This window comes from Ictalurus furcatus, chromosome 15 (genome assembly GCF_023375685.1).
Source record: "Ictalurus furcatus strain D&B chromosome 15, Billie_1.0, whole genome shotgun sequence".
NCBI lineage: Eukaryota > Metazoa > Chordata > Actinopteri > Siluriformes > Ictaluridae > Ictalurus > Ictalurus furcatus.
Genome location: NC_071269.1, coordinates 3308034 through 3319846, shown reverse-complemented (window position 1 = coordinate 3319846; position 11813 = coordinate 3308034). Strand labels below are relative to the sequence as shown.

The following is an 11813-nucleotide window of genomic DNA, read 5'->3' as shown; positions in this document are numbered from 1 at the left end:
TCAGACTGCAGGGTTAGTCATGATATGGCATCCCTGGAGCAGAAAGGTTTAATGGCCAAGTTTAAGGGCCCAACAGTGGCAGCTTGGTGGTGCTGGGGTTTGAACCAATGGCCTTTAATCACTGGGAAACCACTTCCCTACAGTCAGCCACAAAAGCAATAATGAGGTTGGGCACTGATGTCAGACAAGAAGGTCTGGGGTGCCGTCGGGGTTCCAGTTCCTCCCAAAGGTGTTCAGTGGGGTTGAGGTCAGGGCTCTGTGCAGGCCACTCAAGTTCCTCCAGTCCAGATTTGGCAAACTATGTCTTCATGGAGCTCGCTTTGTGCACAGTGGCATTGTCATGCTGGAACAGGTTTGGGCCTCTTAGTTCCAGTGAAGTGAAATTGAAATGCTGCAACATATAAAGACATTCTAGACAATCGTGTGTTTCCAACTTTGTGGCAACAGTTTTGGGAAGGCTTACATAACGGTGTGATGGTCAGATGTCCACATACTTCTGGCCATATAGTGTACACTGGACAGTTTTTGAATTTGTTTAAACTTTCTTGAAAATATTTGTTCATTCATTCATTCATACATTCATTCATTCATCTTCAGTAAGCACTTTCTCCTGGTCAGCATCACAGTGAGATGCTACTCCATTGCAAGGCACCATGCAGACACTCCTTTACAACTAAGAGTAATTTAGCATAGCCACTCCACCCACTGGCATTTTTTTTGGAAGGTAGGAGAAAACCAGAGAACCCAGTGGAAACACACACACTAAGACACAGGAAGAACGTGTTAAACATACACAAGTAATATAGGTTTAATAAAATGTTTAAAAACAGTTTAAGAATGACATTTAACGTCTAACATCATACCAGGACCACACACACTTCCATGCCACTGCAGGTCTGTATCACTTGTGCATTGAGAATAGTCTACTATCCAAATAATCAAATAATAACTGGTCAGTGGTGGTGCTGTGACTGGTGTGTGCAACTGATAAAATGGTCAGTGACTGTAGGTATAACCTAGGTGTACTAAATATAGCAACCACAGGGTGTAGGTTATCATAAAGTTTACTGGTTGTAAAACATTCATTCATTCATCCATTTATTCATCTATATTCAAACGCTTGGAGCTGGAACACGATGGATGATGGACGATGCCAGGATGTGATGCCAATCTGTTGCAAAGTGCCATGCGTGCGCGCACACACACACACACACACACACTTATTCACACCTAGAGTAGCCAATCCATCTACCAACATGTTTTTGGATAGTGGGAGGAAACCAGAAAACTCCAGGGTTGGGGTTTGATTCCCACCGTGGCCCTGTGTGTGCGGAGTTTGCATGTTCTCCCCGTGCTGCGGGGGTTTCCTCAGGGTACTCCGGTTTCCTCCCCCAGTCCAAAGACATGCATGGTAGGCTGACTGGCATGTCCAAAGTGTCCGTAGTGTATGAATGGGTGTGTGAATGTGTGTGTGATTGTGCCTTGTGATGGATTGGCACCGTGTCCAGGGTGTACCCCGCCTTGTGCCCGATGCTCCCTGGGATAGGCTCCAGGTTCCCCGTGACCCTGAAAAGGATAAAGCGGTATAGAAGATGGATGGATGGATGGATGGATGTTTAACCATATAACACAGATATCCAAATCTAGACTGATTTATGATATTTGCAATGCAAGACAAGAGGCTAGTTATAGCTAAAAAGTGTAGAATCTTTAGCCTTTCATATGACCCAGTGTCCTTAGCTGCAGCTGGTTAAAGCAATTAATCGACACGGGATGGTGAATATTATAAACAATTATACGCGCAATATTCTGAAGATAAGCAGCAGATTTGTGTTTTGTAATTTGCAGATCCACAGCTAAATCATCAACCACTTTCCCCCTAGCAAAAGAAGCTTCTCCAGCAAGGCTGCAGGCGGAAGGATACATCCCTTTAACGCCTTATTCTGAGTGAGCCTGATGCACCCTGCCCAACTGTTGGTTAGCAAAAAAAATAATAAATAAATAAACGTGCCAAAGTGTATCCTCACATAACATGTCATATTGCAATATAAGTACGAGATTTCAAAAACTATCCCTGCTAAAGCCATTCTTCATTCATGAATATCGCGCGCTCATAAAGCGGAACCGCGGACTATATCATGACGCGGATGTGTCAGAAACACACAAGTCGGTGGTGTAGTCAGGGCCATCTTTGCTGGTGCTCTCCGCTCGCGCTTTACAGAGAGAAATACACTGTACCACGCGAACTAATCGGGTTAAAGCATCAGTTTAACGGCTACCAAGGCTGAATTAAGGAAGCTGCTGTGCTTGTTTACTTTTGACACCTTTAAAAAAACAAAAACCTGTCGCAGGGACATCAGAGGGATTGTAGCTGCACTGTAATACAACATGGATGAGGAATATGATGTGATCGTCCTGGGCACCGGACTCACAGTGAGTAGATTATATTCTATATTTACTCCATAATGTCACGGTTGTAGTTTTTCACAGGACCTTACACGTAACCTGTAGGTTTATGTTATATAAAGAGGCGTTGAGATATGATCGTTTTGCTGAAGAGAAATCGTATTTTTTTTTTGTAAATCGATGCTGCGCGATAATCAATAAGGCCTATTGCTGCTGACGCATCCTCAGGACCGGCGTTATTTTACTCCACACCTATATTCAGACACAAGCCCCGCCTCCTCCGCGATGATTGGATAATATGTCCAGGTTCCTGCACTCCATTGACCTAATATCAGGAGACTTTTTGTAGGAGTTGGTTATTCACCAATCGTAAAGCAGGAGGCGGGGCTTGTCGGGATGCGGATGGGGAAAAAATTAAAGCTCCATCATTGTAGGCGTTGATAAGGCGTGACCCGGCATTTCTTAACATATGTATATTTTATATGTATTTATATATATTTATTAGTCTCGCTTATGTGATTTACGCATGTGCGTCTGTCATAATTCGAGCTGTTGATAATACATGAAAATCCCCTGTTCTGTGGGCATCAGGTGTCACGATTGTGCGGGGATGAGCTAGCGCACTCCACTCATGAAGGGAGTAAAGGAGCCATTTGGGATTCAGCCGCTCTGCACTTTTCCTCCCACCATTAAACAAAACATGTAGACGAGGGACATTTACATCAACAGTAATGGTTTATTCAGCTGTATTCGTGATTATTATATAGATATCAATAAATGCAAGCAGTCTTAAGTTCATTCTTTGGTAGCCACTGAGTTCGGTGTTTGATATGAAGATGAAGATGCACTGGGTGGAGCTGCATCCCAGAATGCAATGCATGAATTAGACTGTAGGCCTTAGTCCTTTCACCTTCATAAGATAATGAATTAAACTCAATCGAGGTCCTGATGTACAAAAAAAGGTAATTAAATTATATTGTTCTGTGTTTTGTGTTTGTGTGTGTTAGTTTTAACATTGTTGTAAATGCATTTATTATTATTATTATTATTATTATTATTATTACAAAACGTAATTTAAATATAATCTATGATCTGATTACTTAATAAAAATATATATTGTATATTGTATATATTGTATTTATATTATATGTTAATGATGCAACTACATTTCACGTTTTAAGTCTTGCACATGCAAATAATAATAATAATAATAATAATAATAATAATAATAATAAGGAGAAGAATAATAATAGGGGGAACAGTGGCTTAGTGGTTAGCATGTTTGCCTCCAAGCTCTGCCCTGTGTGGGTGGATTTTGCGTGTTCTCCCTATACTTTGGAGGGTTTCCTCCCCCAGTCCAAAGACATGCTCTGTAGGCTGATTGATATTTCTAAATTGTCCGTAGTGTGTGAACAGGACGGTTGGCACCCCTTCCAGGGTTTCCCCCCGCCTTTGTGCCCAGAGTCCACTGGGATAGGCTCCAGGCTCCCTTCGACCCTGTGTAGGATAAGCGGTACAGAAAATAGATGGATGGATGGATAATAATAATAGTGTTAATAATAGTATTACTTCTACTTGTTTTTCTGCAGGAATGCATTCTCTCTGGGATCATGTCAGTCAACGGGAAGAAAGTTTTGCACATGGATCGGAACCCATATTATGGAGGTGAAAGTTCCTCCATCACCCCTCTGGAGGAGGTGAGGATACACATTTGCCATCTGCTCTGCCTACTAAATGTTCTGTCAAAAGCTGTTTTCATTTGAGCTAATCACACATTTCAGAGGTACACAAAGCACTAATGTCATTATTATCAACATAGTATTTCAGATGGCACAAAATGGATTGACTTTTTTCTTTTTTTTTCCTTTCTTTTCATATTTCTTTATTTATTTGTCTCTCACAGCTTTACAAGCGATTTGAGCTTCCGGACGGCCCTCCAGAGTCGATGGGCCGGGGAAGAGACTGGAATGTTGACCTCATCCCGAAATTTCTCATGGCCAATGGTAATAAAGCAGCCGTATTTAACTGTAACAAAATTGCATGTATGCATATTAAAAGGCAATTCATACGTTAGCATTATTTATATCACAGCGTTTTTGATTTCTCGAATCCGATTGGTCAGAAGGTCTTGATTAACTTTCTATTACTGCAGCTTTGGAAATAGTGTCTGCTGTAATTCGAAACACAGATTTATATTAATGCGCTCGTTCCAGTGTTATTGTTTCTATAGTAACAGCATACTGGGGCTTGTATGGTGGATGCTCGCATAATCTAAAACTAAAATTAAACCAAAAAACATGTTCTTTAACCAAGAAAAACTTGTAATCGTTGATTAGGTGATGGAAGCTCCTGTGTCAGTGGTTTAATCAGTAAGTTTTCCGACATGGGAGAGTCTTCATGACGAAAACTTCTTCTTCACCTCTTGGAATGACAGTAGAAAAAAAAACTACATTTTTAGTCTTATTAAGTTCAAGAGAGACGTGATAACAAGATCTGACTTGTTTTATGGGCGTGCCACAACATTAATTGCAACGATAAATGGATGAAAAATGATGTCAATCATTAATAAATAAAAAATTGTAATCTTTGTCAAAAAGTAATAAAAGACTTGCTGGTATTGGAAAGTAATCAATTTCAGGGTGGTAACTCAGTAGCTCAGCTTCTCATTGGGCTACATCACACCGCCCAGTTGTTGATTATTTTCCTATAACAGCATCCACTGCTGTGTGTTATTCCTTACGTAATTCATAGTTTGTCTTCTAATAGTTGGGATTACTTTTGGTTCAGTAGTGCTGAAATGTGTCTGATTCGGTCTGCTATATCTACAGGGCAGTTAGTTAAGATGCTATTGTACACTGAGGTGACCAGATACTTGGACTTCAAAGTCGTGGAAGGAAGCTTTGTGTATAAAGGAGGAAAGATCTACAAAGTCCCCTCGACAGAGACTGAAGCACTGGCATCCAGTAGGTTTCATTTGGCACACTGTCTCTGAAGTGTTCACTGTATGTTAATGTTATGTTACCTAGCAACTCCAGATTAAACTCCAGCACCAGTGCCTTACTGTTCTGTCATCCACGTTCCTCCAGATCTAATGGGAATGTTTGAGAAGAGACGTTTCCGGAAATTTCTCGTCTTTGTGGCTAACTTCGATGAGAACGACCCGAAGACTTTCGAAGGTGTCGATCCCAAGCAGACCACAATGGGAGAGGTGTATAAGAAGTTTGACTTGGGACAGGATGTTGTTGATTTCACCGGACACGCCTTGGCCCTCTACAGAACAGACGAGTATGCAGTTAGCACAGTTATTATTATTACTTATTATTATTATTATTATTATTATTATTATGCAGTTAGTTATTATTACTATCATTATTATAAACATTTTTGAAATGGATAAGAATAACGTGAGCAGACGTATATTGGATTTAAGTTCATTTTAACTCAGTCTTGGTCAAGTTCTAATGTAGCTTATAGCTTACTTATGTTAGGGTTTTAGCCATAGCATTTACAACGTGGCAGAGACTATAAAAAAACACCGGTCAGGCCAAGCGCGAATAAAATTAGCCCTCCAGCAAAGAAAAGGAAATTCACTAAAAGGGAAAATACTCAGAATTACTATTTAATTAATCTCAAACGCAAAACAGCTACAATTAAAACTTTCTTTCTTCTCTGGCTTGATGAAGAACCTCAGTGCTGACTTCTGTCAGAGCATGTGATTCACTGTGTATGCTTATGAATCTCCTGGATGATGATTGGTTGGCAGAGAGAAGCTTAGAAATTGTCGTCTCTGAATAAAATCTGTTTACAACCTGTATGAACGTTAATATGTTATTATCTCAAAATGCCAGATGGCGCCTTATAATACTGAGCTTACCAACTGTGTGTTGAAAAAACAAACAACAAACTGAATTAGGGTTACACTGCAGATGTTATACAAACACTTTAAAATGTTGAGAATAAATAAAAACAATTCAAGCAGGTGTCTTTTCTCGCTGACTGTAAGTCAAAGTTAAACTTGGATTTTCTACATCATATATATCTTGAAAGTCAGGATTTCCTTTGGGATTTTCTCTTCAACAGTTACCTTGAGCAGCCATGTCTGGAGACTATTAATCGCATTAAGCTGTACAGCGAATCATTGGCCCGCTACGGGAAGAGCCCTTACCTGTACCCGCTGTACGGCTTGGGGGAACTGCCTCAGGGCTTTGCCAGGTGAGCAAAACACAGCTCGAGCACCTCAACCCATTTTCCCACCAGCCTGGTTCATATTTTTAACGATTTTTCCACCACAAAAAAAGCCACAAACAACATGAGGAAGTAACCTCAAGAGGAACCAGACTCAAAAGGGAACCGCTGTTATTATTATAAATAATCACTCTTCTACAGCTATATAGTTTAAAGTCAAACAGAAGTAAGTGTTGAAAGGCTGTTCAGTGTGAGCAGATTGTGAAGAAGAGTACTGGGATGAGCACACGACAGCCTTTCCGATTACAGCAGCACTTTATAGGAACAAATCTAAAGTTTTCATTTCATTAAATAATTATTTTGTTCGTAGCGGAGTTCCTCTGTATTTTGTTCGTTGCATTATTCTGTGTTTTGTATTAACAGGCTAAGTGCGATTTATGGAGGAACTTACATGCTTAACAAGCCGGTAGACGAGATTGTCATGGAGGGCGGGCATGTCATTGGAGTCAAATCTGAAGGAGAGGTGAACTCAGCTTAATAGTGTTTCCCTTGTGCTGTATTGATACTGCAGTTTGCTGACATGACTTTTAAGCTTCAGTTATAAACCAAACATGAATAAAATTCACTTGGCTGAAAAGGCGTGTCACTGTAAGGAAAAGGACGCAGCACGAGTATTTACTTCTGCTATAAGTAACTTTTGCCTCTTGCCATCTTTATCTAGGTGAACTGAATCGTCTGTCTTTTCCTATCAGATTGCACGATGCAAGCAGCTGATCTGCGACCCCAGTTACATCCCGGACCGCGTGCGCAAAGCAGGCCAAGTGATTCGGGTCATCTGCATCCTCAGCCATCCCATAAAGAACACTAATGATGCAAACTCGTGTCAGATCATCATCCCGCAGAACCAAGTTAACCGCAAGTCAGGTCAGTGCTGAACACACGACTTGCATCTCCGGCTTCACCTCTGTGTGTACGTCCTCTATCTAAAAACGTGTGAAATAGTTTTAGGTTTTATCAGCGCGAGGCTAACAGTACTGTACACTAGTATATCGACAGATGTCTCTGTTTGGTGTGTGTCTTAGTGTGTTGTGTATAATTGATTTCATTTATTAATATTTCTCATTTTTATGTACATCATAGTTCAAAGGTTTACAATCCAGACTTACATACAGGTAAAAAAAAAATTATTAAAAAAAATAATGTTCTGGAATTTATGTGTGGCCACCCTGGCGCCATCTGGTGGCCCCCCAGGGTGCCTCGGCCCCCAGTTTGAGAAGCACTGGGTTAATTTTCTATAACATTAACTCTGACAGCAGTGCCAGCTGTAGTTCTAATCACAGGTTTATATTAATGTGCTTGTTTCCATAGTAACAGCTCATTCATAGGGACTTGTATGGAGGTCCAATAATGTATGGATAAAAGCATGTTATATAATAAAGAAAAGCATGTCCTCATTGATATGATGGAGACATTTGTAAGGAGATTTTTATGCAGCACTTGCACGGAGTGTCCAGTGTCTGCACTTTGTAACTGCCAGTAGGTTTTCCACTAAAGGAAAGCCTTCATCCAGGATTGCTGTATATTAATTATAATATAAAAGAAAATACATCTCCTATATCAGCATAACTCAAGACGTTGCACAGTGCACATGCTACAGAGAGCATCTTAGATCATTTCCGAGTATACTTTTAAGTTTCTGTATAGTAATTACACAATAACACCACTAGATGGCACGCTCACATCATCTCAGGTTGGTCACAGTTCAAGTGAAATGGGAATTTTGGACCTTGACTGGGGGCTAGTTTTACAGAGCTTCATTTAATGGAAAATTAATTAGGCGGCTGTGGCTCAGGTGGTCGAGTGGGTTGTCCACTAATTGCAGGGTTGGCGGCTCGATCCCCGGGCCACGCGAATCCATATGCCGACGTGTCCTTGGGCAAGACACTGAACCCAAAGTTGCTACCAATGGCATGCAAGCGCTCTGCATGGTAGGGCTGCTGCCATTGGTGTGTGTGTGTGTGTGTGTGTGTGTGTGTGTGTGAATTGGTGAACGAGAAACAACGTAAATCGCTTTGTTGAAAGGTTAAAAGGCGCTACATAAGTGCAGACCGTTTAGCATTTAATCAGCATGTATTTATGTACTGTGACATAATGCTCCTTTGTTGTTTCGTGCACAGATATCTACGTGTGTATGATCTCCTATGCCCATAACGTGGCAGCCCAAGGCAAGTACATCGCCATTGTGAGTACCACTGTGGAAACCGCCGAGCCTGAAGCTGAAATCGAGCCGGCACTCGAGCTGCTGGAGCCCATTGACCAAAAGTATGTTTTCTGCATACTCACTATTTCTTTACTTGCACTTTTCTGCAGGTACACAGGTACACTGTATATGTTATTTATATATATATATATATATATATCTGTACACCTGACCAGTTGTGCTCCAATTAGATTTTACAGATGAAGTTTTATTACTTATTAAGAGTAATTGGCCATTAAAAAAAGGTTTACTTTCGTGCTCCACAAATCTCAAATCTAAGTTTGATAATTGCTGTAACATTGCAGTGTCTTTTGTTTTTACTTTGAATATTTTATATGCTAACTTGCTATTTTGTAAATACTGTAAAGCACTTTGAACTGCATTTTAAATGTATTAAATGTGATATTGAAAAGTATTAATACTACTAAAATGACTAGTACTACTACTACTACTAATAATAATGAATAATTATTATTTTACAACCATAATATCTGAATTGATCAATTCTCTATAAATTACTTTACTATATAGTAGTTAATTATGAATGATTATACAACTATAGTCTTTATTAACATTATTTTTTTTTAAAGAAATATTTTACAGCTATGTTAATAATATTTATTATTTTTATCATTAGTGTTGTTGTTGTTTATGATTCTGTCTTTATCGTTTAGGTTTGTGGCTATCAGTGACATGTACGAACCGACAGATGACGGGTCAGATAGCCAGGTGAGTGCTCACCCTACCCGAGTAAATAAATGGCCAGAGAAAAGCAAAGCAAAGCAGTTGTATAAGCCTTTTTGATGTCCTGCAGGTGTTCGCGTCGCGGTCTTACGATGCCACCACTCACTTTGAAACGACCTGCAACGACATCAAGGACATCTACAAGCGCATGACCGGCAGCGACTTCGACTTCGAGAACATGAAGCGCAAACAGAACGACGTCTTCGGGGAGGAAGAGCAGTGAGGGAGGGAGACGAGCTGGAGGGGAGGAGAAGGCAGTAGATCAGGACAGCTGTGAGTGGGGCAGATTTGAGGGTTTGTGCTTGCTTAGTAGAGGATTTGTAGCTGGTATCAGATAAGCAGGATTGTAGCGATCAAACCAGGCTGCAGTTATAGTTCAGCTGTCCTACATTCTCCTTCTACTTGTCTTACTCCTTTGCTTCCTCCTCGCTCTCGACTCCTTTTTCCAAATTATGTACATTTTAGCACACAGGCACAACTCTCTTATACTCACGTTCCCCCTGCTCATCCTTCACAAAGCAGTCTTACATTTCTCGTGAATACGGTATGCGTCATTTCCGAGCTACTATCTTGTTGAAGTGAAACATATCCAAGCCTTATTTATTTAGTAATTGTTTTGGTTTATGAATGATGCCTTTCACAGAAAGCCCTTGTGTCTTTTCAAGCTCCATTAACACTAGGAACAAGAAGATATCGCTGTGAAAATCGCTATAAACACAAACATTTTTACTTCCCGATCTGTTTTAAAAAAAAAAAGAAAAAAAAAAAGGATTGTTAAATGAACACCCCAAGAGAATCACCTTTAAAAGCCTTCTGCTAGCTGAACGGGTGTTAATGACAAGTCCACGACTGTACCCTGACGATTTTGCACATTCGCATTTATGAAGCATCGTTCACATGTCATAACAAAAGGGGGATGATCTAAAATGATAGAAGATTTGCCTTTAATGTATACTATCGGTACGCATGCATGCATCTTTCATTCAACACCTTTCCAAACAACACTGCTTCGAACCTAAAGCCTCTACAGACACGCTCGGCTTATTTAACTGTTGGATAAGGATGGGAATGAGACCACTTAGGCGGTACGGAATTGGAGATTAAAAGCCATTAACGTAATATTTCAGTTGCCCGTGTAGAAGCCGTGTTCAGGATCTACAACAGCAGCAGTTTGTATAGAAATCATGGTAATGTGACTCTTTAATAAATATCGTGCCCCTTTGTGGTTTGACACTTGTTTATCTTCTAGGTGTTCTGGTTTGTTAAACTAGGCTGGACCCTGGTCTAAGAACTTGGAGTTGTGTGTTCTCTTCTTTCTCCGTGTTGATTTTTTGATAGAAATTGTGCTGGAGTGCTTCTTCCCATCATGCTTGTTCAGCCACAGCAATGATTTATACTTAAACATTAAACACTGTATAAAGACTTAACGTATGTGTTAGGTTACCATTTTTTAAATTACACAAGGAATAGAACTTTCAGGCTTTTCCTTGTGTTATTTATAAATGACCAAATCCAACCGAGGTTTCATTCCAGCTTTTTATTCTCAAAAAGTGCTCTTTGTGTTTTTGTTTTTGTTTGTTTTTTGTTCTGGGTTTTTTTTTTTTTGCGTTACCGCAGATGGTTTTGGTGGACATGTCGTCTCACCGTGATGCTGAATACTATGCTACTATAAGGACACACACTGGTACAATTTCATCTCCTTTCCTCCTTTCCTCCTTGTGTCTTATTAACTGACCAAGAAAAAAATTAACACTGGAAACTGGATCAAATAGCATTAATCTTACTGGTGAACGTAGCTCTTATTGAAATTGACCTACTATCTGTTTTTTTTTGTTGTTGTTGTTGTTAAACTCTAGTAGCTGTTTAAATATTATTTTTGCACTTTATTTATTTTCTGTATGTGTATCATGGAACTAAACACTTAACACTGGCATATGAACGTGAAACAGTTGATGACTAAGATGTGACTTTATCACAAGTGTTTGAGCAGTCTTGTGCAATGAATGAAAAATGAATTCAAATGTGAATAAAATGCTGAAAATAGGAGAGCCTTTGGTTTCTTTCTTTTAAGGAAATAAAACTGGGTTTGAGTACCACTCTTCCAAAAATACACATTTAATGGGTTATTTTGTACACGTATATGTTTCTACAAAATAACTATAATCATTACATAAAAATCCTTGCTTTCAAACATAATTATATATATATATATATATAT

General features: G+C 39.7%; 1 protein-coding gene across 2 annotated transcripts; it reads left to right on the top strand.

The window, feature by feature from the left end:
- The first annotated feature begins 1412 nt into the window (after positions 1-1412).
- Positions 1413-11663, top strand: gdi1 (GDP dissociation inhibitor 1). 2 transcript variants are annotated; one of them, XM_053644292.1, is made up of 11 exons: positions 1413-2433; positions 3996-4103; positions 4310-4409; positions 5235-5369; positions 5493-5691; positions 6487-6618; positions 7015-7114; positions 7344-7515; positions 8769-8913; positions 9526-9580; positions 9666-11663. In XM_053644292.1, the coding sequence occupies exons 1-11, from the start codon at positions 2389-2391 to the stop codon at positions 9816-9818; spliced, it is 1344 nt and encodes a 447-aa protein (XP_053500267.1). In that variant the 5' UTR covers positions 1413-2388; the 3' UTR covers positions 9819-11663. The 2 variants fall into 2 exon arrangements, with proteins under 2 accessions (XP_053500267.1, XP_053500266.1); XM_053644291.1 differs by lacking the exon at positions 1413-2433 and having other exon boundaries at positions 3609-4103.
- Positions 11664-11813: the final 150 nt, after the last annotated feature.

Excerpts from the sequence above, each read along its gene's own strand:
- gdi1 (XM_053644291.1), top strand. The coding sequence starts at position 3,933 with ATGGATGGATGGATAATAATAATAGTGTTAATAATAGTATTACTTCTA. Across the intron at positions 4,104-4,309 it reads CCATCACCCCTCTGGAGGAG|CTTTACAAGCGATTTGAGCT; the intron begins GTGAGGATACAC and ends TGTCTCTCACAG. Across the intron at positions 7,516-8,768 it reads CCAAGTTAACCGCAAGTCAG|ATATCTACGTGTGTATGATC; the intron begins GTCAGTGCTGAA and ends TTTCGTGCACAG.